The following is a 27,702-nucleotide window of genomic DNA, read 5'->3' as shown; positions in this document are numbered from 1 at the left end:
CTAGTATTAATAAGAAATAATAAATAAGTAATAAAACTCTTATCAAGTTTTCTGACTTGTGCTTCATAATTTTTTTAAACTATATAACTTGATATTATTTGAAATCAAGTTATTTTTTTCAACATCACCAAAGGTATTTGTATATTTTAAAACCCAGTAATTTAAATAAGAATTAGAAATGCTTTGACACTCTAGTGTCAAAATGGGTTCCATTTACTAGATCTCCAGTAAGTGGAATATGGATCCATTCTATTAAAGTCAGTAAATTTATATTAAGTGCTTATTACAGTGAAGAATTATTTTAGGCTTTATGGATTTAAGTATGAATAAAGCATGGACATTTGTACCCTGTCTTCATGATGCTTATAGTCAAAACATAACTTTGACCTGTGGAAAGAAGTAATTTTGCAATTTTTTTTCTATTGAGTAATTGTTGCCCTCTGGGCACATCCAGGAAATGCTTTTTGAATTAAATTAAAAGGATAAAAATAAATACTGTAAGGCCATTATTTTATGTTATCTATAATAGGGAACATCATCTGTTAATGACTTCCTGCCCCAAGCTGTACTTTTCAGCTTCCTCCTACTCCAGCTATTCAAATCATCAAAAATATGTTAACTTCTTTCCTTTGTATAAGAAACCAAATTATTTGTCCTACTTTTTCTCCTCATTTATGCAGTTAGCTCCTGGTTATATACAATAGTAGGAGTAAATTTGTGGGGGCGGGGGAAGGTAAATTACAGGTAATTCAGCCATTACTCTACAGTGCACCAGGATTGACCTAATTAACAATATAGAGTCATGATCCTCATGTGACAGAGGAGTATGGAAAACCAGAATACAGGAAACCTATTCCTAAAGGGAAAAAGTTATGGTTTCATTGACATAAAAGTGAAACAATGATTATCTTCCCATACTAAATTCCTCATACTAAAATTATCTTCAGAAATTAGACCATGTGTCATCACCTGTTGCTATCATTATTGTCCAGGCCCACCTTTATTTCTTTCCTGAATTATGGCAACATCTTCCCAACTAGTCTTCAGTTTTCCTTCATTTTTTTTTAACACGGGAAGATACTTTTAAAATCTAAATCGGATGATATTCTTCTGTTCAAAATCCTCCAATAGGGGCGCCTGGGTGGCTCAGTCGTTAAGCGTCTGCCTTCGGCTTAGGTCATGATCCTAGGGTCCTGGGTTCAAGCCCCGCATTGGGCTCCCCGCTCGGCAGGAAGCCTGCTTCTCCCTCTCCCACTCCCCCTGCTTGTGTTCCCTCTCTCGCTGTGTCTCTCTCTGTCAAATAAATAAATAAAATCTTTAAAAAAGAAAAAAAAATCCTCCAATAGCATTTCTTACCACTCTAAAACCAAAGTCCTTAAAATGGCCTTCAAGACCCTTCTGATCTGACCCCTACTAACTCCCAGATATCATATTCCACTAATATACCCATCTACCCACACACTTGCCCTTTTTTACTGCTCCTTAAAGATATCAAGCCTGCCTTGGGGCCTTTGCATTTACTCTTTTCTCTGCCAGAGCATACCTCACTTAGTATCCATATAGTTTTCTCACCTACTTTTCTCTTTGATCATATATCACTTTATTGCTGGGGATCTTTCCTGACCATCCTACATAAAATGGCAACATGTCTCCATCACCCCCCCTTTTCTGACCTGCTGTATTTTTCTCTATAACACCTATTACCCTCTGAAATGCTAGAATTTGTTTATCTGTCTCAACCAAGAGAAACTTGATAAGGCAGGAGTTTTCTTTATGTTGTTTATTGCTATATCTGCAGCACCTAGGTGCATAATAGATGCTCAGTGAATACTTGTTGAATAAATGAACAAAGTCAAATGATTTGCAGTATAGCCATGGCTCTTCTTTCATCCTGGACCATGCTCAGCTGAGTTGCCTCAGAAGGCATAAACAACATACTGGGTAATCTGAAAATAATATATCCTTCAAGGTGAACTAGGTATATTTTATCCATCTATAAGTGTTTAACATGCTTAAACTTTGTAAAAAGCTTTTCAAGGAGGAAAAGAAAATCTCCACAATTTTTTATCAGAAAAGTGGAAGTCTTTTCAGTGGCAAAGATCACTGAAATTCTTTCCATTTATATAGACTTAGTCTTTACCTCTGTTAGACATATTAGAGTTAGGAAGATCTGCATTTGGTTTTCCATGTGAGGTCTCAGAATTTGATAGTTGTGTTCTTATATTCAAATGACCTTTATTCCAATTTTAACAGCAATAATAGTTTGAACCTTTATATATATTTATGTTTTATATATAATATATCAATTATTTCCATCTGAAATAACCAATGTTAGGGTAAACGAGTGTTCTCAAGATCACACACTTGTAAAGGTATTGCTACCTGCTTTTCACTCTTTTTTTTTTTAATTTTTGTTTGTTTTATTTATTTATTCATGAGAGTCAGAGAGAGAGATAGAGAGAGGCAGCGGCAGGGAGCAGGGACTGCTCCCCTAGCAGGGAGCCTGATGCGGTACTCGATCCCAGGACCCTGGGATCGTGACCTGAGCCAAATGCAGATGCTTAACCATCTGAGCCACCCAGGTGTCCCATGCTTTTCACTCTTTACTTTCCTATTGTACCTAGTAAACTTTCCAGCCTACCTGTTTACTACAGAATATACCTTTGTTTATAATCCACATAACAATCTCTTTTATTGATCTACTAAATTCTCCAGCCAAAAGACACAAAGAAGCAACTCATAGGCCCAAAATTCTTTATTACAAAATAGAGCAGGAGCCACAGCCTACATAATTACCATAGGCTCCCCATTGACTCCCTAACTTTTTGTTGCTTACTAAAATTATAACAAACCATCTTTGTAGAGGCCTACATGTTTATTTGAAGGGCATAGCCAAAAATGTTTTATTTTCCACATGATGCTATGTCAAACATAAAATGTCTGGCATGTAGATCAAATTGTACATTACTGAGAAATCAAAATTGTGGGGCTCAGTTGGTGGAGCATATGCTCTTGATCTCGGGGTTGTGAGTTCCAGCCCCATGTTGGGTGTAGAGATTACTTAAAAATAAAATCTTTTTTTTTTTTTTTTTTTTAAAGATTTTATTTATTTATTTGAGAGAGAGAGAGCACATGAGAGGGGGGAGGGTCAGAGGGAGAAGCAGACTCCCTGCCGAGCAGGGAGCCCGATGCGGGACTCGATCCCGGGACTCCAGGATCATGACCTGAGCCGAAGGCAGTCGCTTAACCAACTGAGCCACCCAGGCGCCCTACTTAAAAATAAAATCTTAAAAAAAAAAAAATCAAAATTGATACTGAGCTAATTAAACAATGACAAAGTTAGATAAGGGCGGTTACCTACTGGTAAGATGTTAACCCTCATTTTTTTTTTTTTTACCATTTTGTTTTAGACACTACATAGCTATTTAAAAAGATGTTAGTTTTATCCTTTTTTAAAGATTTACTCATTCGTTTCAGAGAGAGAGCACAAGCAGGGCAGGGTAGGGGGCGAGAGAATCTCAAGTAGACTCCACGCTGAGCATGGAGCCCGACATGGGGCTCAGTCTTACAACCCTGAGATCATGACCTAAGCCAAAACCAGGAGTTGGATGCTTAAATGACTGCACCACCCAGGCACCCCAAAAGATGTTAGTTTTAAGTGAAAATATATAACTAACCCCTTATAAAGATACTTCATTTGCTAGCATAAATGTTATTAGAATATAAAGCATTTAGATTTAGCTTGGGACTAAGAAGTTGTAATAATGTTTTTGGATTCCCTTTTGGACCAACCTTTCATTTCATGTAAGGCTTTTAAGCTTTTAATTATGCCACTCACAGATAGAGTTATAAAAATACAATTTAAGATTGGTGTGGACAGTGGGTCTCATCTCTGCCAGTGAATCACAGCCCTGCGTCTTCAAAAATAGTAATAAAAGATGTAAAATATTTCAAAAAAACCTAACATTGTGTAGTTTACTGAAATAAAATTATCCATGGTCTGTAAAACATCACATTTCTTTCACTAGAGTGATTTAAGCCCAGCATGGCAAAATTTCATTTCCCTTTTAATCAGAAGTTCTGAATGAAAGTTACATGGCTTTGTTATCTTTTTTAACAGGGAAAAGTATTTGTTATAATTTAATAAAAAAAATCGAGAGACAAAAATCTTTCAAAATAGGAATTCAGTGTTTTTGGGTGGAGTAGATAATAAAAGGTTTTATTGGTGGTGAAATGGCTAGGACATCTTTGGCCTAATTTAATGCCTACACTTTGCAGAAATGGAAACTTAAGACTCAGGGAAATGCAATGTCCTACCCTAAGCTCCCATACCTTCTAAGAGAGCTAAAACCTGGATCCCTATCTCCTGACTCCTAGTCCAGTGCTCTTTTTCATTATATGGTATGACTCCAAGTGTTTGGAACCTGAGCAGACTAACTCACATTACAGAGTACTAATGATCGGGAGAATATTTCTGCCATATTATATGCACTTGTAATATAGATACTGTTGACCTTAATAATAAAAGTTATTTTACCAGCAAAAATGAGTTTATTTGGGAGTAACAGAGAATTGCAATTCAGGACAAATGAACTATGGCAAAACCATAGGTAAGTCCAACTAAGGAGAGGAATGTTACTTCAGGGAGAAAGAGTTGGGAAGGTTGTTTTAAAGCAAAGCCCCTTAGAGAAAAGCACGTGTTCAGGGTAAAGATGTTTCTCATCGACGAGCTGCGGAGGTAGTTTCTTGTAGGAAATGCAATATAAGTCTTTCCCTGTTGGGCCCTGTAATTGATCATTTTTTCCAGTTGAGGATTCTTCTGTTAGGGGTCTATAATTGACAAACCTTCTTGTAATTGACATTGACTGGTATAGCTCCCCTTCCAGCCTCCACTCACTTTAGTGAGGTTTCCTTTTTTAATAGTTTTCACAGTACTTAGAACAAGTAACTTAAGAGGTTTCTTCTTTCAAAGTTTTGTGTCTGTTTCCCGGTCTGTCTGATAAAGGACACTTGTTGTTGGGGTGGCATTATTGCTTTCCCAGTTAAGTTTTGTTTTGTTTTGCTTTGTCCTGTGTTGAACTGACACAATCTCTTATTTCCTCCCCAGTTTATTATACCCTTCTCAGATGTGTTTTCAAAATGAAGTATTATTTGACTTTTGTTGAGAATGGTCACCAGAATTTAATAGTAAGAAACCATTCTTTTTAAGATAGGTTTTTCCATAAATTCAGGATCTGGGTGACTTCTTCCAGTGACTATATGATTACTTGATTACAGATATGAGGCAGGATGATTTGGTAGACTCTAAATATTTAATTAATTATAGATATGAAGTATTTAAAAATTACTACCACGAACAAGAATTTTTACTGAAACACAAAACATAGATTGGGGCCAGAAATAGTTTAATGTATAAATTACCTAAAGCTTTAGTTGCAGATTCTTGAAATGGCTGTGGGCTAAAATGCAGGTGTTACTTTTGGTCTCTTTAAAAATAAAATAAGACGTAGTATCTTGTTGCTGTTCCATTTCTCATAAATTGAAAGGATCTAGTGCTTTCCAACTCAGAAGAAAAAAACTGCAGAAGAAACAAAAAAATCATGTGGCACTTTCTCTAAGTGAGAGCTAACTTAACCCAAGACCACATTGTTTACGTTTTACAGATGATTTTTTTTTTTAAGATTTTATTTATTTATTTATTAGAGAGTGAGAGAGAGAGAGAAACAGCATGAGAGGGGAGAGGGTCAGAGGGAGAAGCAGGCTCCCCGCTGAGCTGGGAGCCTGATGTGGGACTCGATCCCAGGACTCCGGGATCATGACCTGAGCCGAAGGCAGTTGCTTAACCAACTGGGCCACCCAGGCGCCCCTACAGATGATTTTAAATAATAGCTTTGTTTGCTTACAGTTTTGTTGTTGGGTTGCCTAATAAGTCAGTAGTGAAAAACTTTGTCTTGAAAGCTCTTCAGAAGCGCTGGTTTACTGAGGAATTTAAAAACCTAGGTGTCCTTCTTCATTTTTTTTACGTGCACACACACCGTTACGCAGTCCTATGATTATAGAGCCATCTGCAGGAAAATTATCAAGTTGCAACATAGCTAATGATTCTCTTACCATGTTATTTCAAGTGGCAAATGAGAAGTGACAAACTGCAATTCATGTGGGGAAAGAAATGGACAGCCAAGAGATGTAGGAATTACCAGGGAGGGGGGATCCCCTCCTTTAATTTTTCAAAGAAAACTGCTTTGTCATAGTGAGTTTGTGATCAAAAGAAACATGCAATTTGCTTCAGGTTTTACATATTCTCAGTAATTACAGTTCTAGCTCACTTGAAGGGTGTCTAATGATAGCCTTTGAGAGGCTTTGTATGATCTGTCAGCTCTTTTCGTATTGATATCAGGAGGATACTATTTATTTACCCCAAAAAGAGATTTATTTGCTTTCTCCTCCAGGAGTTATAGTTGTTTTTACACATCCTCATTATACTCATATGGTTGTCAAAAGAGGAATTAAACAAGTGTTCTTTTGCCCTATAGATGCAGTTTATGTAACTGATTCTTACCACTGGCCATACAGGTAGTTGTTTTCTGTTTTGTTAATCATTAAGCATCTGTAAAATTCAAGTTAGACTTGAGATTTTTGTAAAGAAGCAATAAGAAATCTGACGTTCTCTGTCTGAGACAGGTAATATGATTTGTGAACTTCAGCATTGTTTTTACTCTGCTCTGAGAAGTGTGTTTACATGTGTGTTGATGCTCCTCATATCCAACCAATATCAAAATAAACTGTGTACCAGTATTCGGACCAATCTAAAATATCATCCACTATAAGTCTGATTATTATTTGGTTTGGCTAAGATTTAGGTACTCAAAATTAAGGCATAATTGGAATGATTTTTTCAGAGTATCACCTGAGTAAAAAACACAAAATAAAGTCTTTGATTTTTAAGATTTTCATACAGTGGAAAACAGTATTTGGAAGCCTCTTTACTGATTGAATGGTATCAGCAAAAATAGAGTGATGTTGTTGTATTAGAAGATGCCTTATATGATTTCACATCAATAGCATTAGCTTTAAATAATATGCATTGAATGTTAATCGGTTGGTTTGAGAGAGATGCATTATTTTTTTTAAGATTATTTATTTGAGAGAGAGAGAGAGAGCACAAGCTCTCAGAGGGAGAGGGAGCCTGATGTGGGGCTCGATCCCAGGACCCCGTGATCATGACCTGAGCTGAATGCAGACGCTTAACCAACTAAGCCACCCAGGTGCCCCGAGAGAGAGATGTATTATTTTGCTAGAGTTTTATATTCTTGTTTTCTCTTTTGCAAAGGTAAATTTTCTAAATTGTGAGGGTTTTAGAAAAAGACCAGAAGCAACTTCCTGAACACTTAGGAATGACTTTAGTAACAAGCAGCATATACTAGAAAAATCTACAATATAATGTTCACATATAAAACCTGGTATTGTGGTGTCTGATTTAGTTAGCCAGGCTAACTGCCAGAAGGTCCCTATCTAGTAGACTTTTCAAAAAGATCTTTTCCTAAATCTTCAGTAAAGAAGTAAAATTGCTTAGGCAAAGTACATCTCTCTACAAGCTAAATAAGGCAGAGGAGGCATTGGGGAAGGGTCTTTTGCTTTTAATCTGCCCACTTGTAGATTCTATCACTTACTATCTCTCTTAAACCTATCCTCACCCCCACCTCCCTTGCATCCAATAATTTATTAGTTATTTACTGAGTTTCATGCTTAGGAAAACACAGAGCTCATTTGTGGAATTATTCACATGTGAACTTTGTTTGGCTTCATTTATCACTCTGAAAGTCTTATTTTCCAGGAATTGATTCACTTAGAAATAATGTTGAAACTTTTCACGAGGAATCTTCTAACAGGTTTTAGATTTACTTTTCTAGCCAGATCTTCTGGCCTTTTGGGACACCAAAATGTTGCCTCCTTGTTTTAGAAAAATGTACAATAAGATTAACCATTAACTGGCCTTTATTAACTGATTAATTCAAGATGTGTAATTCAGTCCAATTAAAATTTTCTTTTGAAAACTTTTTAGAACTTTAGGTCACTGTTGAAACATTCTTGCTTAAGAATAGTTTATAAAACAGGTATGAGAGTTACAGTGATCCAAATAGAGATAAAGAAGAGCTAACAAAATAGATTAAAATAAAATATTGCATAGGTAATTCCATGAAATTTTGCATAGGTCTCCAAGGAAGATATGTCTTATTTCCTAACCAACAGAAAAATAAGAAGGAAAAAGGAAATTTTGCATGGGGGCTTGGAATTTAAACAGAAGCTGCCGGAAAGTCCCTATCTAGTAGACTTTTCGAAAACATCTTTTCCTAAATCTTCAGTAAAGAAGTAAAATTGCTTGGGCAAAGTACATTATAGCTTTGTCTTATCTAGTTTACGTCTGTGCTTGATGGCTGTTGGAATGACAATAAACATCACATCCTGAACCATTGAAGAAAGAAAGGGGAACTGTATTTGAAAATCGGTGAAATGCAATAATCCTCAAACCAGGATCATCAGTTTGTTAATAAAAGATGTATGGCTCCAAGTCATATTCTTTTCAGGGTTTTGTGACATTTTCATTAATCATGTTGCGCATGTGTACAGAAATGCCCATTTTGTTATAAAACTTGGTGATTGTTTAGATTATTAGACGAGGTAGCATGAATATTAAGTTAGATCACATCATAGAATAACACATAAGTGATTACATAGAATTGTTGGTGGAAGCAATCCAGGATAAAAAGTGCAGGACAGTTCAGAGCTCCTGTGCAGACTGCACGTCTGTCTGAAATCAGGTTTAAAAAGTGGCCCTGTCTCCAGCTGACTCGTTTTGTCAGACTGAGTCACAGGATTAACCCTTGACATGTTCCTTTAAAAAAAAAAAAGGCAAAGATTAAACAACTGCATTCACTAGAGCAGCACTTGATCCATCTATATGCCTTTTTTTCCTGTAATATGATTCTTCTTAAGAAAAAAAATTGTGCTGCAGCTGTTGCATAGATTAAATTAGAATTTTTCAAAAAATATTTTTGAGGAAGAGAAAAAAGACAACATAAAAGATCATTTGTAATTGTGATAAAGAAAATGACAGTCTATGTCAACCAGTTGTAGTTTTTTCAGGGTAAGGCCGACTTCAAAAAAATATATGGGGGTAACAAAAGACCTTGCCATAACACACAAAGTAGATTATGGGAATATTTTATTTAGATTACCACCGTTTCCTTGATGACTGTGTTTGAAAAATTAGTTTAATGTCATATATATGTAGATCTCTCTAAGTTTCTGCTGCTTCCTTCAATTTAGGCAGTAGTGTATACCAAGTGAATATGTTGTGTACTGGGGAAGAGGAAGGTGTCTTAAATACATGTGTATGGATTTTGTATCTCTGTTTTTGAAAGCAGGAATGAAAAGGAGAAGCAAAAGCTTTTAATTACTCAACTCTGTTTAGAAACTATTATATTTCACATTCAGGTTTCAGCTTTAATAGCAAACTTCTCCAGTTGCTTAATAAACTACTTTAGAACAGTAGAAGATTATAGTGTCTGACTTTACTCTGAACTGGTTTTTTTTGCCTGAATATTTGTTTATTCCTTTTAGAGTATCATACAGTTGTATCTAAAATAAAGAACTGATGGTGAAATACTGAAATTTTCATTGTGCTTTAATAGCCAAGATTGTATAGTTGGGTTTACATTATATTGTTTGTTTTATCAGACAAAATAGTACTCTTTTCTGGCAAGCCCCAGAGAAATGAGCCTTAACTACTGTAAGTGGATTTTGTTGTTGTTGTTGTTACCAATATATAAAAGTTGTCTCAAGTTGGAGCAATGATTATAGGAAGAAAATGTTCAAGTATTATCAGTGTTTTGTGGCTTCCCTCTTTTCCTCCTCAATTTCTATTCAAAAGTAAATTTTTAAATTTTTAGTCATTAAGAGAAAAAGGAAATTTTATTTTAGATGATCAATTTCCCATCTTTTTTTTTTTTTTTTAAGAGTAGCTGTTCTGTCAGAGAACGACTATATCTATGAAAGAGTAAAATTTACTTGAATGGTTTTAAGGCTTGGCATTGTTAATTGTAAATCAAAGCTTTTTACACAGTGCTCTAAGGATTGAAATGGGTCTTTGTGGTCTCTCAGGAGGGAGGAAGTTACAAACCACTCTGCAGACTGGCATTTTAATAGTCTGCTGTACAGTGATGTTCTTTTGCAGCTGCTGCTTAGTCTTTTCTGTATCTGGAGAATGTGGGGAGGTTTTATTGTTACTCCGATACCATCAGCTTTTAAACATTGTGAAGTTAGCTGGCCTTATTGTCTGATCTGGTTTTATTACTATAATTTGATCAGTATGTTTCATAAGAATGGGTTGGGTTTTTTGTTTATTTTTTGCCCTCTTATTGAATGTTTCTGGAATATTTTTTAGAAGAGCTCTGCTTCATGAAAGGTGCCTTAAAAAAGGTGATGTGCCCCTTTTTGCAGCTTGTTAACTCTCCTCTGATTGGCACAGTTTCGTTAGAACCTGCAAGGCCCAGGGAGAAGAGAGAGTAATACAAAGAGGTTTTGATGGGGAGAAAGGAGATAAATGTTTCTATTTTGTTTCTCTGAGTTAGAATCCAGACAAATGAAAAAGACAAATGGAAAATTTTTTAAATAACAAAATAATATGTGGGAGAAATATGTATTTGCAGACAGTGTCTAAAACCTTTTGATTTATAAGTGTAATAAAATGTTTAAGTCTATGAGACATTTCTATATCTTATTTTTCCTTTTTGAGAAATCTGAGCATTAACATAAAAATATGAATATAAAAAGTATTCTTTAAGAACAGTAATGAACTTGGAGGAAAGACATCTAAGAAACCTTTTTTGGTTTATCAGCTATAGTGCACATCTTGTCTGTTATACACACCAGCCTTTCATACTTTTATGTAAGGGAAAACAAAACTACTACTATTTAACTACTGAATTGCTTTTACATATTAGATGGTCTAGAAGAGTGTAGTCCATTATAAACTTTTAATTGGTGTTGTGAATGAGAAATTTAAGGAGATTTATAACTGAAAATCTGTATTATTAAATAGGTCTGAAAAAAACAGGTCTGTTTTTAAAAACATTTATTTTCAAGATAATATTTTAAGTTTTTGTACTGAACTTTTTCATGAAATGTGCTCCTTTCAACATTTTTTTCAATATGATTTTTATAACTTAAAAAAAATCATGATTTGTTCTAGCTAGTTAAGAGGTACTTACGTGATGGGTCTGCTTTCTCCAGGAAGTGATTTTGTACAAGGCTTAACTGTCTAGATCCTTCTTGTTACACATGATTCAGTGTTTCCAATTCCTGATAGCTTGATCATGTGTTTATCAAAGTTGGAAGCAACTTTAGACCAGGCCAGATGGTAATGTTGCTAGAGGTATAGCAAGCTGGGTTTCCCTGCCACCTGTACTCTAATTTAATTAAAACTAAAAACAGATTAAGAGATGTCAGTTTGCCTTTCTTTGAGAGAGGTATATATCATATATATGACAAAATTAACAATTTCTTGGGATATTTATCTCTGGGACACTCTATCTCTTTTCATTATTTAACATTCCTAAGTAACTTGTATTTTTTTAAATACCCAAACTTTGTCTTATTGGTATCCTCCACCAATGCAAGGACTTGATAGAAATTGAAAGAGGTTACTTACAGCATAAACCCTCCCTCTCTGCTCTGTGAGTTGGTTCAGTCCTATTTTGCATAAGTTCCTTTTGAGTAGATCCATGTGTGGATGCATAGTGCTGAAGACTTAACTCTGTTTGGCTGTGTGGATGTATGTCTTGGAGAGAAGCTGTGTGCATTAGCTGCAAACTAACATTTTCAAAATCAACATGTATTGTGCTTATCCTGTCCCTGGAATGGGCAGCAATTCTTTGATGTATTACTACAATGGGAAAACGGTAAGTCTTTTTCTTTGTTCATATAGCTTCTAACTGGCTTATTTAATGGAAAACAGTGTAGATTAATTGCTTTTTACTAAAACCTGTGAGGTTTTATCATTTTCTGCAATACATTTAAACTGTGTATTTCTTTGTAAGTAGTGTCAGTAAAGTTGCCTTTGACACTGTTACTCAATAGTTGTTGGCTTTTATTTTTAAAATAGGATAGAAAATAAACCTGAATTTGTGAGTTACTATTTTTAATCCCTGATGTCTTTACTAGCAGTGAGCTTGAAAGTACATATTTTTCAATGTTTTTTATATTGTAAACATATAACTTATATATAAAACACATACACTCACAAAGAGAGAGGATTGTTTGATGCTTTGTAGATAGAAGGGAAAGATGAAAGTCATCTTGGATATTCATAAAAATAACAAGTATGAAGCTCTGGGAATGATTAGGGAAGCAGTCAGCTAGTGAGGGCCGTATTTCCTGTTTGGAGTTTCAGGTCCAGAGCCTGACTTTACTGGGATACCATCTGTTTCCAATCAAACCAGAATTTTGACCCGGTACAGATTCATAAAATAAATCACTATTTTTCAAAGAATGCATTTAAACATTTTCCAAAGAATGTATTTCTGGTCAATTTATAGCACATGGTTAGATGTTTTAAAATAATACCTTTCTGTGTTGCTAAGCAAGACTTTTCTGTTCTTTAATTACTTAATATTATTTAGAATGTTTCTACAAAAGTATCTTTAAGTCAGAGGATTTTGTATATTCTAAAAGTGAACTTCACTGGAAGATTAGGAGTTATCCTTATAATTGATAAAGTTAGTAAAAATGTTATACTAGTGAATAACAATCTTGGGTTTATGTCAGAAATTCAGTATTTTCCTCCTCAATCTTTACAAAAAAAAATTTTCCCTCAGGTGTCTTTTTAAATACATATATGACTTTAGTGATATTTTTTTTGGTCGGGAGTAGAGGCATTTTTAATGCTAATGCTTGAAGTTATAAAGAAAATATCACATTTTCCTAAAATAGGTGTAAAATCAGATATGTTTCTTCCTTCCCTTTTCAACAGTTGAAAATGTTTTCAAGTAGCATATGATTCTAACCAGGGTACATGAGAACTAATGAAAGCATTTTTTCATTCTCTGACTGCTTTGGGAAGGCCTCTTTGGACTCTGTTAGCATTTGGTTGTTAACTTTTGGGTAAGCTTTCTTAATAGATGATAATCAAGCCAAAATATCCTAAACTTATTAAAAAGTATGTGTTCGCACTAGCCATATAAGCAGAGCTTTGGGAAATATGAGAGGTAGATTTAGATGGGGAATATAAGTGAAATTACTTGATCTCTATATAGCTTCCTTGCTAACTGTATTTAAAATGTGAAAATACTTTTATGTCCAATTCTGAGTAAAATAGTCATTTTGAAGAGTGTGTGTGTGTGTGTCTGTCTGTCTGTGAGTTCAGGAAAATTAATTATACAGGGCCTCTGAAGCAGAGAGACTGTAACTCAAATTGAGTTTAGATTTTATTCTTTCGAGAGCACAGATCACTCTATTACAACATTTCTCTTTGTTCTACATTGGGTTGGGGGCAGGGGACAGCTTTGATGGTATTAAGTATTTCCAGACTTACGGTAGATGACATAGCTGGTATGATAGAGAAGTGCAGCCTGAAAATTGATAGCCTGTGCCTGATATAGGTCAAAGGTGACTTCTATGTTCTTGAAAAATGCATAAATAGCTGATATATTGCTTAGTCCTCTGGATCATAAGGCCCTAGTCTTAATGTATTTTCTTATATGTATTTTATTTTTACCACCTCTAGTTTTTTTTTATTCTCTTACAACTCTTCAATAAGAACATGATGTAGTATGTAATTACATTATCCAGAAACTATGTGAATGCCTCATTTTACTGTATATTTTGGGGGATGTCTACCCATCATGGTAAAAACTGGTGCTTTAACTTAAAATTTCCAGACTCTAAGTGAAATATACTTCCTTACTTCAGTTATGGAATTTTTATATAATCCTCATAGTGAACAGGTTAAATTTAAGCTCACTCTTTAATCCTACCTTACATTTTATTTTAGTTGATAGGGCAGATTAGTTTGAAATGCTAACAAGTTCCCATTGATTTCATTTTTAAGATCCCTTTGTGGGTATTAGGGAGCAAGAAATCCTAAATGGCACTGGTCTTAAAATACTTTCTCTTTTTTTTCCGGTTTTTATTTTTAAATTTTCAAGTCGGTTTCATGTATTTAAGGATGGTTGAGATATTTTAACAATAAGACTGAGTAGTCTCTAGCAAAAAACAGATTAATGAGCAAAGAGGCTTTCTGTATTTTATTATTTAAGATTTTGTGATCGTATTATATTGTTGGAAATATAACAGGCTTGGGCATCTATATGCGGAAAAGAAAAGCCAAAATATTAACCCTGTTTTTCCCACTATTTGAAAAGAGAAGGGGTTAATGATCTGTATCATATATAGCCTTTGTGTGGTTGTATTCTGTAACATACTGTAAAATATTAATATGTGTTTATCATAAACAGAAAACTGAAAACCATTTTGAATATCAATTTTGTGAGATTAAAAAATAGCAAAGAATAATGGGTTTCTGAGCTTCCTTATGTATAAAGAATTTGCCCTGCATTCAGTTTTCTCATTGATATGACTAAATTGTGTCCTTTATGCAGAAAGGTAGAAAGTCTTAGAGGTAAAGGAAGTAAAGTTTTGGGAGGAGAGGATTCCTGTTTTCTTCACCTTGAGGATTCTGGAGTTTCGGCCTTCCTCTGATCTGATCAGCCTCCATTTTCTAGGCCTTGAACTGAAGATGCTACAGAGTGTTCCAGGTATAAAAATTGCAGCAAGTACAGACGTGATGCTCTTTTAATTGTATGAGGGGATTATTTTAATCTTATCAGAGACAACACAGAAATCCAAGTTTTGAAACTCAAGCTTAGAAATGCATTTTTAATATTGAGCTTCTTTGGATGGAATCTGGGAAAGAAGAGACAGGAACTAACATGATTATAAGGGCTACTTTGTCAGGAGCTATAGTGAGGGCTTTATGTTGACCTCATTTAACTCTCACAACCACTCTGTCATTTAGTTGTTACTGTCATTCTTTTATAAATAAGGAAAATGAGGTTCAGGGAAGTTAAGTAACTTGCTCAAGCCCCACCCAGTTAGTAAGTGCTGAGGTCAGAATTGAACCCAGATCTCTCTCCCAAGAGCAGGTTTTCCCAAGGGCAAGTTAACTAGCCTCCATAGCAAAGGGCCAGACTTCATTTATCCTTACTATAATTTGTATCAAAATATACTACACTGGAAAGAAAATGAAACTGAGGAAAACAGGAGGCCATTCTTATAAATAATGTATTTTGCATATATGATGAGACTAACAGTTTTATGAATGCAGATTGATGTGGTCAGTCAAGCAGATTTTTATTAGTTTCTGTTTAAGATGAAGAGCTTTAAACCAGATTTGTTTAAGAACTCAGGAAATCAGACTAGCGTGGTCTCCTCTTCTAATAGAACTCATAGTACTGAAAATTGGTTTAGCCAGGGTTTTGGCACCTGACTGCCCACGTAGTTTGTATTTTCATAAGAATTAGAGTAGGAAGTAGCTAAAATTTCATTGTAAATACATCTAAGTCTTATGTTGCAAATAAACATTATCAGTTAATAAAAGCACAGAAACCAACGTGAAAGTATATAGAGCTACATTTCGGTTCCCTTGGGGATTTATTGCTAATTAACATGAGAGAAGAAAGTACAAGTAAATTAATTCAAATTTCCAGCTTGTCTGTGGGCCCAGTAGAGTTAAACCTACTATTTGTATGATGAGGAAAACATGAATTAATTTAAGAATTCTGTGAAGATACAATGCTAACGGCATAGAATGTCAAGGACTTTAGCTTAAATCTACTTTGATTTTTCTCCCCTTTACCAAAACTATCTTGAGACTATATTCTAGATATAAATCCAAGGATTTTTTTTTCCCCTTAATTTGTGGGCAGAATACCAAGGAGTGTAAAACTACAGCTGTTGCCAGGAGATTATGTCGTCACTGGTCAGCTTTATTAATGTTTTAGAAAGAAATTTATATCCCTTTCCAGTAGTTCATGAATGTGTTGAAGAAAGAGATCAGGTTCTGTATTGTTGGATCTCAATTTCTTTAAAATGTAGGGAGCTAAGGAGTGACACTCATTGATTTGTTTAGTATATTATCCTAGCATACAAGTTTCAAACCCAGTCCCTTAAAAATTCCATAGTTTATCTCTCAGGAAAAACTGAGATCATTGTAACAATGATAGCAGTTACAATAAAGAGCTGGTGAAAAATGCCCAGTGATGTTAACTTAAGATTAATAAAAATGTGCTTGACTTCCTAAGACATTTTTCTCACAATTGAAAACCAGTAATATCCAACTATGCTTGTTAGACAGCAGAACTAGTAATTGATTTTAAGCTGCTTTGTACTGAAAACTGGAATTTTGTTTTCTTATTGTTAGGAAATTTTACTTCATTTCACCCCTACACATCTCTGGGAATTCTTGGGAAAAGACATTGTTCCTTTTACTTATGAAACTGTTGAAAATAAAAACATGTATTTTTATCCCTTTTATCCAGTTGTGTTTTTAGCAGGCTAATTAGGTAAAAAGAATCCTTGACAGAGATGGTTTGCGTGTCCTTGAGTTAGTCCTTGTACCTCAGATATTTTGCGTTATGATGCCTTTGGTTTTGGTTTTTATGGTATTTGGTACTGAAACTATCAATATTTTTCCCCTTGGGCTTGGAATTACCATAAAGACTCCAGTAGTAGATTGGACTTTCTGGCAAAGTGGCAAAATTTCTATTTTTATGTAATAATAAAATACGGAAAACATTGAAATATTTATCAAATCTTTTATCTAAGTATTCTTAGATATTGGAAAATTCTTCAATTAGACAGTGGTTTCATAGATTTATTTAAAAATTTTAATGTCTTTCTTTAGGGTTATATTTCTTTTAATTTTGCTTAGAGAAGGAACAAGGAAATTGGGAAGACCTAAATTTCAGAAACTTTAAAATTTTGCCACTTAAGTTAAAGATGCTTTGTATTTGAGTTTATACATTAGATCAGTATTCACAGAGAATAATGGATCCAAAATGATCAGAAAAATCAATAGAAAATTGTTTTTAGGAAATTTCTTGAACTTCCCTAACACCTACCTAGCATCCTTATCTGAATCAGTATAATTCTTAAAGCCAAATTTTTATTTACTCTTTTTTAAACAGCCTCTTTTTACTAAATTCAGGGCCCCCAGAATTCAGGAATAGAAACTGTTGTTTGTATTATTGTGTGAGGAACTTGGATAGGTTAATCAGTAATAACTAAAAAATAAATTCTTATGGTAATTACCTAGTTTTTCTTAATTTTTAAGTGTTGACCCTTAAACATGCATATCTTAAAAATTATTGGCCCGGAGGTTTAATTACAGTTCTTAAAGATAGGATTTGACTTAGGTTGTGGTTTTCTTTTCTTCCAATGACCTAGACTTTTTTTCCAGGTTTTTAGGTACTCGGGTATATCTTGTGAAATTTTTATTGTTTAATAAAAAATATATAAAAATAAGGTAAATTAAGTGGATGTTCCTGAATATAATGTTACACTTTTATTTTGAAAATATGATGGTAGGGTAAATTAGCCAAATGTTTTGTTTTGTTATTTTGGTAAGTTGATAAAGACTGTGCTAAAGATGATTTCTCTTATTATTTTAAACTTTTCACATATTGGAGGTCCATGGTAGCATGTATTAAAGTGTTTAATGATACTTATTGGAATTTAAAGAAAACTGCTATTCAAATCATCTTGACCTTAGAGCTAATAGAAGCCGAAACATAATGAAATCTTGATAGTAATTACTGTGTTAGAGCATGTTCAGAAAAATGGATAAGCTCCTCCATCTTTCTTTTTTCCAAATCAGGTGAAGATGTTCCTAAATTTTTTGACAGTTTAGGCTGATTTTGGTTTTCATAGGCCTTGGAGCTTATGAGACTCCAAGAATATTTCTTTCAAAATAATTTATGCAGTTCTAAACTGAGTAAGGAAAAATGATCTAAACCTATGTTGTTCAGTGTAGTAACCACTAGTCACATATGACTGTTTAATTAAAGTAAAATTAAAAATTCAATTCCTCAGCTGTACTATTCATATTTCAAGTGTTCAATAGTCACATGTAACTAACTAGTGGCTACTACATTGTATAGAACAGATGTGGAACATATTCATCATCACAGAAACCTCTATTGGATAGTGCTCATCTAAAGCATTCCTCTCATTTTCTGTGGAAGGGTATCTTAATTAAGATTTATAGCTATTCTCACATACTAAGGAAAATTCCCAACTCATCTCCTCATCATTTGGGACATTTAAAAATACCAGCCACCACACAGGCTATGGATCTATTTTTAAAGGCATGGGGAGTGACATCGTCTTTTAACCCATCACTGGATGTGACAAGATTTAAAAAAACAGAAACAAAATGAAAAAGGAAAACCTTTTTAGCAAAAGCTACTACTTCTTTGCATCTTTTCTCAATAACTATCAGAAAATCATTATGGCTCCCTGCCTGACAGGGATGTTTCCAGTATTAATCACAGGAGGTACGCATTGAAATCAAGAACACAGTGCACAGCTCCAGCCTTTAGAGCTAAACAGAGAATGATCTGCTCTGAATATGGAGTTATCCATATGACTAAACTGAATCATCCAAGCAAGTAAAAAGGAATGTTTTTGTTAACTTGACTTCAATTGGTTGAATGAGCTAAAACATCCCAAGGATAGTTGTGTAATCACTGTAAAGAGTAATTATAAATATTCATCCCTGAAGTGCTCTATCACTCTTAAAAAGTACGTTTGGGTAGGATGAGATGAAGACGTTAGAGATACTGATGTGGATTCGTTCTGTTCAGCCAGACTTAACAGGGACGTATCTTAGATTTTCAGTAATATTCATTCAGGTTGGAATAAATGGTATAGTTCTGTTCAACAGACACTCAAAATTTCTCTCATCACCACGCCTAGAGGATAAAATGTAAGTGCTTGGGAAAGAAGAAGACAGTCCCATGATAACAATTGTGAGCCTGACATTCTGAAATGGAAGTTAGAATTCTAAAGAAAAGTTCTAAATATTGACCACATTTTACTGCAATATCTTAAATTACTTAACTGTACCTTTTTCTAAGATTTTATTTTTTTTAAGTAATCTCTAGACCCAACGTGGGGCTCGAACTCACAACCCGGAGATCAAGAGTCTCAAGCTCTACCAACTGAGCCAGCGAGGCGCCCCTCTATTTCTCTTTTAAATAGTTTGATTCCTGGTAGATTTTAATCATCTTAAAGCATATATATTCCTTTCTCTTAATTTTAAGATTGTTTGTTGTGATACAAAATCATACTTAAGATGTAAACGTCTGATTAGATCATTAACTAGGAGAAAAAAAAACTGGCATCTATGTGCAGGTGATCAGATGACATAAGCAGTCTGGTTTTAATTTGTGGCCAGTACTGATTGTAACTAAAAGAGACTTGCTCTTTTTGTGGAATTGGCTGACTATTTCCCTACATCTGGAGTTAATAAAGTCTTTGAGACCACATCAGTTGCGCTTTGCCGCAAGAACTCTTTGATCTGAGAAATTGAGACTGGCGCAACTGCTGCTTCATAACATTGCATCTATGTTTTTGCAAGCTATGGTTAAGATACCAAAAGTAAAGTTATTTGGCTGGTGTTAGAAATGCTGTTAGATGGGCCTCTTTGAGAACCACGTTTTTCAAAACATTTTTATTATGATTAAAAACTTTGAACTTACGTTAGTAAATAAATGATAAACTTTTAATAGCTTAGAGTTTTCACCATTTTCATTTATAAGATCTATCTTTTAAAAGTCCATTTATTCTTTTTCAAACTCTGTTTATAAAGACTAACATTAAAAACAACTTTACCTCTAAAATGAGCCCTGTTTTTTGCATACAGCTTAAAATTTTTACATACGAATAGGCTAGTCTCTTCTGCTTTGTGTGGTTTATCTTGGTTTTCTTGTTTTGCATGACAGCAATCATTAACCATTATATGATCAGCATATTCTCCTTTATTTAACTGTGATTTGTAAGTCAGTACAGTCAGGTTTATCCTTTAATTGCTTTTATAATTGCAAACATTTAGAATTTTTTAAAGTGTAAGTATATTATGTATGGAATACAGTGAATTGAATGGGAATAAGGATAAATAAATATAAATTGACAAATTATACATTTAATTGACAAATTATGTAGATTTTTGTGTGTGTGAGATGACACATCAAAACTGGAGTTTTTTTCATATGTTGGAGGCTTACATACTATTTCAATCTATAACCTGGATAGAATTAGAGAATTTTGTGTTTCATACTTTGAGATCAAGTGATGGTGTATATAGTAAATAAAATAAGCATTTGTGACAAGAAGCATATGTTCTAATGCTGTCTTCTAAATTTTATTCTCATATGTATTTTCTTGCTGGGTCTTGGATTTACTTTATTCTTCATTGTAGTTTCAGCCTAGTTTGGAAAAATCTTTGTATAAAGGGGACAGAGGACATCTAGCTGTGGCTAAGTTTAGATACTGACACTTGATTAAAGAAGAAAGTGCAAAATTCCTTTCCTGAAAACTTTTCCTGCCCATCAGCATTCAAAACACATTTGTGTATACCCAATTATTTCACTGTGACACTATCTTATGTAATAGCGCTAAACTAGAAAAATACATTTAATATCTGTAATGGGGAAGAAAACACATTTTATCTGCCATATTCCTTTATCTACAGTCTTTCTAGGTAGTTCTTAGGAATCCATCTTGTCTCAAACTTCTCAGGCACCACAGGTGTGTAGTCTTTACCTCTGGGATGGGAGAGGAAACTAACCTAAATGTCCATCCATTGAAAAGAAACACCTGTGCTGGTATGAAACCGACTAGCAAGAAAAGTAAAAATAAACTTTTCAATCTTTTATTTAGCATGAGTTATATTTATAAGTAGGATTATGCAGACAAAAACTGTAAGAACTGCATTCAGGAACTGAACAAGGGCAATATTTTGTAGAATAACAGCTTCTACAAGAATGACAGAAAGATGATTGAGATACTGTTAGCTAATACTTAGTGCTTACTGTGCTAAGCATTGTATATGTATTATCTCATCTGATTTTCCCATCAACCCCCTGATGCAAGTACTGTTAGCACCATCTTACCAATGAGGAAATTGAGTCTTGGAAGCTTAGGTAATTTGTCAAGAGTCTTTATAGTTAGTTAATGCCTCAGAGGAAGAATAAATGAATATAAATGATAGTTTATGTAAATAAAATTTTGGCGCACATTTTAATCTCAGTGTGTGCTTCCTCAACTCTTTTGTGCATAGATATGCTCAGGATAAAATACCAGACTACGTGGAAGGACATAAAATAAATGTCTTCCCTCCCAATTGTAAGTCCAGAGGTGTAACCACCAAGTTTCTTATGTGTAATCCCAGAAATTTTCTATGCTTATGCCAAAAATATGTGTATGATTTTTTATACATGCTCCCATAATTTTAAAAAGGTAGCTACTTTCTTCCACTTAAGTGAATACTTAGGATTTTTATTTGGAATGACATTTAATGGATGTACCCTTATCTAACTAAACAAAAGAAATATGTGTCCTACACTGTTCACAATAGGACACCTTTCCATTCTTCCTGACCCTTGGTTTACTTTTGCTTTTACAGAGTGTGCATTACCTTAATTGTTTATTTGTTTTCCTTCTTGACTGTAGTAATCATCATATGAATGGTTTTGATTATTAAGGTTATTTAGCTCCCCATTTAGTTTTACAGAAAAATGGCAATGTTGGCCATTTGCCAATTCAAAATGTTCATAGTTTGCTTATCTGAAGCAAGGGTTTACCAAAGGAAATTAATACTGCTCTGACAAATTGAGATTTTTCTTTTTTTTTTTTTTAAGATTTTATTTTATTTTAGAGAGAGAGAGAGAGAACACGCCTGCTCAAAGGAGTAGAGGGAGGGACAGAGGGAGGAGAGAGAGAATCTCAAGCAAACTCTGCACTTAGTGCAGAGCCCAGCACTGGGCTTGATCCCATGATCCTGAGATCATGACCTAAGTGAAACCGGGAGTCAGACTCTCAACTGACTGAGCCACCTAGGCACCCCTAAATAAGATTTTTCTTAAAGCTGTGCCAGACTTAAAAGTGTACTTGAAATTAGGACCCCTCAGCAGAATTTGGTTTTAAATTTGCTAACCCTACTAAGTTAAGCAAGTTTCTGAAAACTTGCAGTGTGCCTTTTATGGTTATCCTTTAATAATAACAAAGTATAGTAACCTTTAATCTAACTCGTTGTGATTTTAATAAATCTTGTAACAGTGAAAAGAATGAATCTTATGAACCCAAAATTTATTTCATGCTGTATTCAAAAGACACTGTTTCCACCACCACATTTTGAATCATGAGCTTATATGGATTTGTGTTTTGTAAGCAAAGTCAACATTTATGACTTTATTCAACCACCTGGTATAATTGTCACACAAAAATGCATTATGGGGATATTTGGAGTAGTATTTTTCTCAAGTAATCAGCTGAAAACAAATACGTAGATAGTAACCAAGTTAGATTTATATATGTGGATTTAGTTTCTTTGGATTTGTGGCAGCCCTTTATAGATACTAGCTAGGACTTTTTAGGCCCTTTATGAAATGTAACACTCATTTTACATAAGTGATATATATGATAGTCATTTACATTTTAATTAAATTTCCTGTTTAATTTTAAGGTGTATGCACCATCCCCAAATTCAGATGATTTCAACCGTGAATCTCCTAGTTATCCATCTCCCAAGCCACCAACCAGTATGTTTGCTAGCACTTTCTTTATGCAAGGTAAGTACTGCTAAATAGTTGTCAATCCTACAGCAGTTATCTGTTGTATATTAGCTAATATTTAAGATTGTGAGGAAAGAGAAAACCTACACAGGAATTCAGTTATTATTTCTAGGTATTTTTGGCCAAAATAAATTAAAATTTAGGTCTAAAATTTCTAATGCTATTTATTGCTGACTGCAATATAGTTGGACTATCCAACAAACCATTGGAGTGTCCCATCTAGTATTGATCAAACTTAAAAAGGACTTCAGTTGAGAAAAATGAGTAGAGCTGCTCTTTCTCATTTTAGAATTGAAACAAATGAAAGATATTAACAACTCTAGTTTCTTATTTAAATTACAGACTCTTATCACCCCTAGAATGATCAATATAAATAGTGAAAATCAAAGAACAGAATAAGACTTGTTAAGAGTGAAAAAGTGTTGCATTTCCTTTAATTCATGTCTAGCAAATAATTTTTATTTGGTCTCCTATGGTTTTGGACTATGGGAAGCATATACTATGGGAGCAATAAATCACTACATAAACGCTTCCTTGACTTTACACTGGTAAGTGAAGTCATTGCTAACACATTTCATTTGAAGGCTGACTATAATATAGTCATTGATAAATTACTTACGTTTACTATTAGAGAAACTTCTTTATTCCACAGTTTCAGAAAGTTTGATATAATGTACATTGCTTGTTATAAAGAATTTTTGGGTATATTTATGGTTATACCATTTAACCAAAATTAAATCCAACCCATCCCCAAATTTGAGATTTTTATTATCCTCTTTGATATGAATTTAAATCTTCGAAGGATTTTTATAACAACCTACCTACTGCAGTTTGGATTACTTTTTTTCCCCCTCTAACTTTAGAGCTTTATTCTCTCTTTTTAAACAGTAATTGAGGGAAGAAAACTAGATAGAAGACTGGCTTGGAAAGGGGAGGGGAAAAAGTATCCGGAGGGTATCCTTTTGAATTCTTACGGCATCATCAAAATAAAAAATTTTAGCTAAGGACAATTTTATATTTCTCTTTTCGTCTTAGATGGGACCCACAATTCTTCTGACCTTTGGAGTTCATCAAATGGGATGAGCCAGCCTGGTTTTGGTGGAATTCTGGGGACCTCCACTTCCCACATGTCTCAATCCAGTAGTTACGGCAGCCTTCATTCACATGACCGCTTGGTAGGCTCTAACATGTGGCTAGGGTGCAGCAGCACTTGGTCCTCACTTGTGTTTCTCTTTGGATTACAAGTGTAAGATTTGATTCTGCCAAAACTTGTGACATTTGAAATACTTCTAGGCTCACGGCCTTTAGCATGCCTTTTTAAAAAGTAAATGACAGTAGTAGTGCTCTTCAGCTGCTAACTTGTAATATTCTTTCTGACCTGTTATAGTAGTTGTCCAGTTATATGTGCATATTATTCAGAAAATGTATTTAATAGATCATGTCTCTTTCCCCCTTTCTCTAGAGCTATCCTCCACACTCAGTTTCACCAACAGACATAAACACGAGTCTCCCACCAATGTCTAGCTTCCATCGTGGCAGTACCAGCAGTTCGCCTTATGTTGCTGCCTCACACACTCCTCCCATCAATGGATCAGATAGCATTCTAGGTAAGCTTTTTTTGGGTTGGCAAAACTCCCTAAAACCTACTTTGGGGATTTTCAATGAACCCCACATCTTTCAATATATTTTTTAGTATTGAATTTTAAAGTGAAAGAAAGGAAGAAAAACTTTTTAATTTTCATTAATGTAGAAACTGGTACCGAACCCATCTTTAACTTAGCTTATTAAGTGTAACACACACACAATATTTGCTGCAGTGGGTGAGATAATGATAGAGAACACCCTTGAAATCATGGCAGAATGCTAAAAAAAAAAAAAAAGCATCCTGCCTGCTAAAATTCTTGATTTGTTTTCTACCTGAAATATTCAGGAACCAGAGGGACTGCTGCTGGAAGCTCACAGACAGGTGATGCACTTGGAAAGGCTTTGGCATCTGTGAGTATTGATTTTACCTATTCTGCTGAATGAATTTTACACTGCTGATTCTATTTTGTGGACAGTACGTGTCATAGTTAAAGGGTGTAGTTACAAAACAATCAACTTCATATCTCCGTTGGAACTATTCTCAGCGTGTATTGATTCTTGTTGCCCTTAAAATAACTCAGAACACCTTGCCACCCCATTCCCACAAGACCTGTCCTTCTAACTTCAATTTAAATATGTCTTTGACTTAATGGAACAGACATAGATAGAAAGAAGAGAAATTTGGGTATTTTTAGGTCTAAAGCAAAAATTACTGAGATTAATTGTTAAATCTATTTATTAGTTTTAAATACATACTTAATGAGTTGCCCATTTAAGTAAGTCAAATGGAACCAAGAAAACTCCGTTATTCTTCTGGTCCACAGAAGAAAGTATCTTCAGTAAGAAATTTTTCTAAGACAGAAAGCATTTTACATATTTTTTAAAAGGAAAAATAATCATCTGCAACTGATTCATTCAAGAAATAGGAGAGTCTTCCCCTAAAAAATCCAGATTCATTGAAGAACTCATGCTAACATGAGTAGAACTGATTTCAAGGCATCCCATAGTATTTTCTTGAGCAGCTAATTTATATCATATCAGGACATTAATGACAAAGCAGTGATTGTTTTAGTAGCTGATCCTTAAAACATTAAAACTGAAATCCCTTCTTTCAGAATTTTTTTGGGAGAGCATTTACCAGTAATTCACAAAGACTCCAAATCTCATTGTTTAAAAGAGGCACTTCTGCTTTGTACTTTCTGAATTTTCTCCTTAGGCTTTTTCTTTCTTTTCTTTTTTTTCTCCTTGAATGGTATGCCTCTCAGAATTCCCACAGAGTTGTCTTACATTTTCTATGAAGTGCAGTTAACTCTATCAGACACATTTACTGCTGTTCCTGGGGAAGGCAGACCACTTAACCTGTGAGTAGAGGAAACAGCCATTGAACATTTAAGGAGATAAACCACTTTGTATATAGTTTCTGTAAATAAACCTTTCTCTGCATCCCACTACAAGTTCCTTGAGAAATAAAGCCAAGGCAAACTCATCTACCACATAGTGGAGCACCCCACAAAAAATAGAGCTCAGTAACTGCTTGTTGAATTCAGCCTCACATCATATGACAAAAATAGTGAAGATAAGAACAAAGCCCACAAGAATATCACCTATAATTTGAATGTTTACTAGGTACCGGGTATTACACTAAGCATTTACGTGCTTTGTTTCATTTAATCCTCTAGAAAACCCTGCGAGGTTGGCATTATTATCCTCACATTACAGATGAGGAACTAAAGTTTAAAAGGTTAAGTAACTTCAGCTCAGTAAGATTAAGTAGTTTGTCCTAGGGATCACCAAGCTAGGAAGGGTAAAGCCCATATATATTAGGTAAGAACCTGGATCCAACTATCTTCACTACTGTTTCTCCAGAAAGAGAAATGCTACAGTGACTGCAGTTTCACAGGGTGTTGAGGATTAAAGGAAGTGGTCCTACATTTTCTGGACTTATTCCCACCTGATGAAAACTACCTGCTTAGAAATAAAATTATTCTATAATATTAAATCTGAGTGCCTCCCAGGAATTTGACTGGCTTACCATATTTTCTGTTGATTCTGAAAGAATCCAGTAGCAGATATTTCACATGTAGGAGGACAACGTTGAACTTTCAATTCTAGTCAACTTTAAAAAATACAAACTGCATTTTGGGGGCTTTTTTCTCAAAAGTCATTTGTTTATTTTATGCAAGGAAAACTTCTGTAAAGGAACCTTGGCAGGTAGGCAGGCAAGAATTTGTGATATTCTCAATGGTTGTCCTTCAAGCTCCCTTTCAGTTACCCTTCTCATAGTTGACTGTTTCCCATATTATGACCAGCATAGTAGCCAAACCAGTTGGCCTTAGGGAAAAAAAAAAATCCAAATTCTCCATGAGTGGAAGCCAGGGAAGAATGTTTAATCTAGTTAGTGGGTGGGCTTTGGTTGTCATGGAAACTCAACTCTGTCATCCTGTGTTGTTACTAGGCAGGAGCAGCCAGGTCATTCCATAAATCACTTCTGTCATAGCTGACGGTGATGCATTCCATCTGCTCCATCACTGCATGCCATAGTCTGCACAGTTGAAATCCCTTCCTTCAACCCATCTGCTGCCCCCTCCCCACCAGACACCTCCCCAAAACACATTCTTTCTCTAACTTCCGTTACCGACTCACATTCACTTTAGTGCTCACAGAATGTACTGAAAAACAAAAACATCACATGGGGGGTAGGAAGGATTAGAAGCGATGAGGAGAAGGAATTTTCTGAGGATTGCATTTGAGAGTCTAACATTCATATCAGAATTTTATGTCAGGTATTACAGATCTTTGGAAATGGTGACCATGGGTATTTTGAAATTTTAGGTTCTTTAGAATATGACATTTTTAATATAGCATCTAGTTTTAGATGGAGAAAACACTATGCTATTGTCATTAGAAGTTATTTCTAGCTCCCCAGTCGTCTGATACATGTCTTAGAAGGTCTTTCATGTGTGAAACATCACAGGGTACAACCTTTGTTCTTTAGTTTAGGTATTAAAGAGCACACAGAATACTGTGATTAAACATGTAAGGCCAGATAATGCATTTGCAAAGGTTCCTTTATTTTAGGTTTAAGCCGGGATAATTGTGGTCTTAATCTCAGGATAGCTAGAAAGAGAATTGTACATGAAAGTATTTACACAAAGTTCCCAAAGCCCTGTGGATTATGCATTAGTTTAGATAATAAACTAGGGTAGAT

At 34.6% G+C, this 27,702-nt stretch overlaps 1 protein-coding gene across 11 annotated transcripts in view; it reads left to right on the top strand.

The window, feature by feature from the left end:
* Nucleotides 1-27,702, top strand: part of TCF12 (transcription factor 12) — a 372,696-nt gene that overhangs the window by 302,489 nt on the left and 42,505 nt on the right. For 6 of the 11 annotated variants that reach the window (XM_036107006.2, XM_036107008.2, XM_036107003.2 and 3 more), the window contains 4 exons: nt 22,802-22,907; nt 23,946-24,085; nt 24,373-24,517; nt 24,841-24,905. In XM_036107006.2, the coding sequence (XP_035962899.1) occupies nt 22,802-22,907; nt 23,946-24,085; nt 24,373-24,517; nt 24,841-24,905 (456 nt within the window). Of the gene's footprint in view, nt 1-11,787; nt 11,961-14,657; nt 14,814-22,801; nt 22,908-23,945; nt 24,086-24,372; nt 24,518-24,840; nt 24,906-27,702 lie in introns of those variants that run through there. The other 5 variants (XM_036107011.2, XM_036107010.2, XM_036107012.2 and 2 more) reach the window with 4 other exon arrangements.

This window comes from Halichoerus grypus, chromosome 8 (assembly GCF_964656455.1).
Source record: "Halichoerus grypus chromosome 8, mHalGry1.hap1.1, whole genome shotgun sequence".
NCBI lineage: Eukaryota > Metazoa > Chordata > Mammalia > Carnivora > Phocidae > Halichoerus > Halichoerus grypus.
This window is presented reverse-complemented; position numbering and strand designations above follow the sequence as displayed.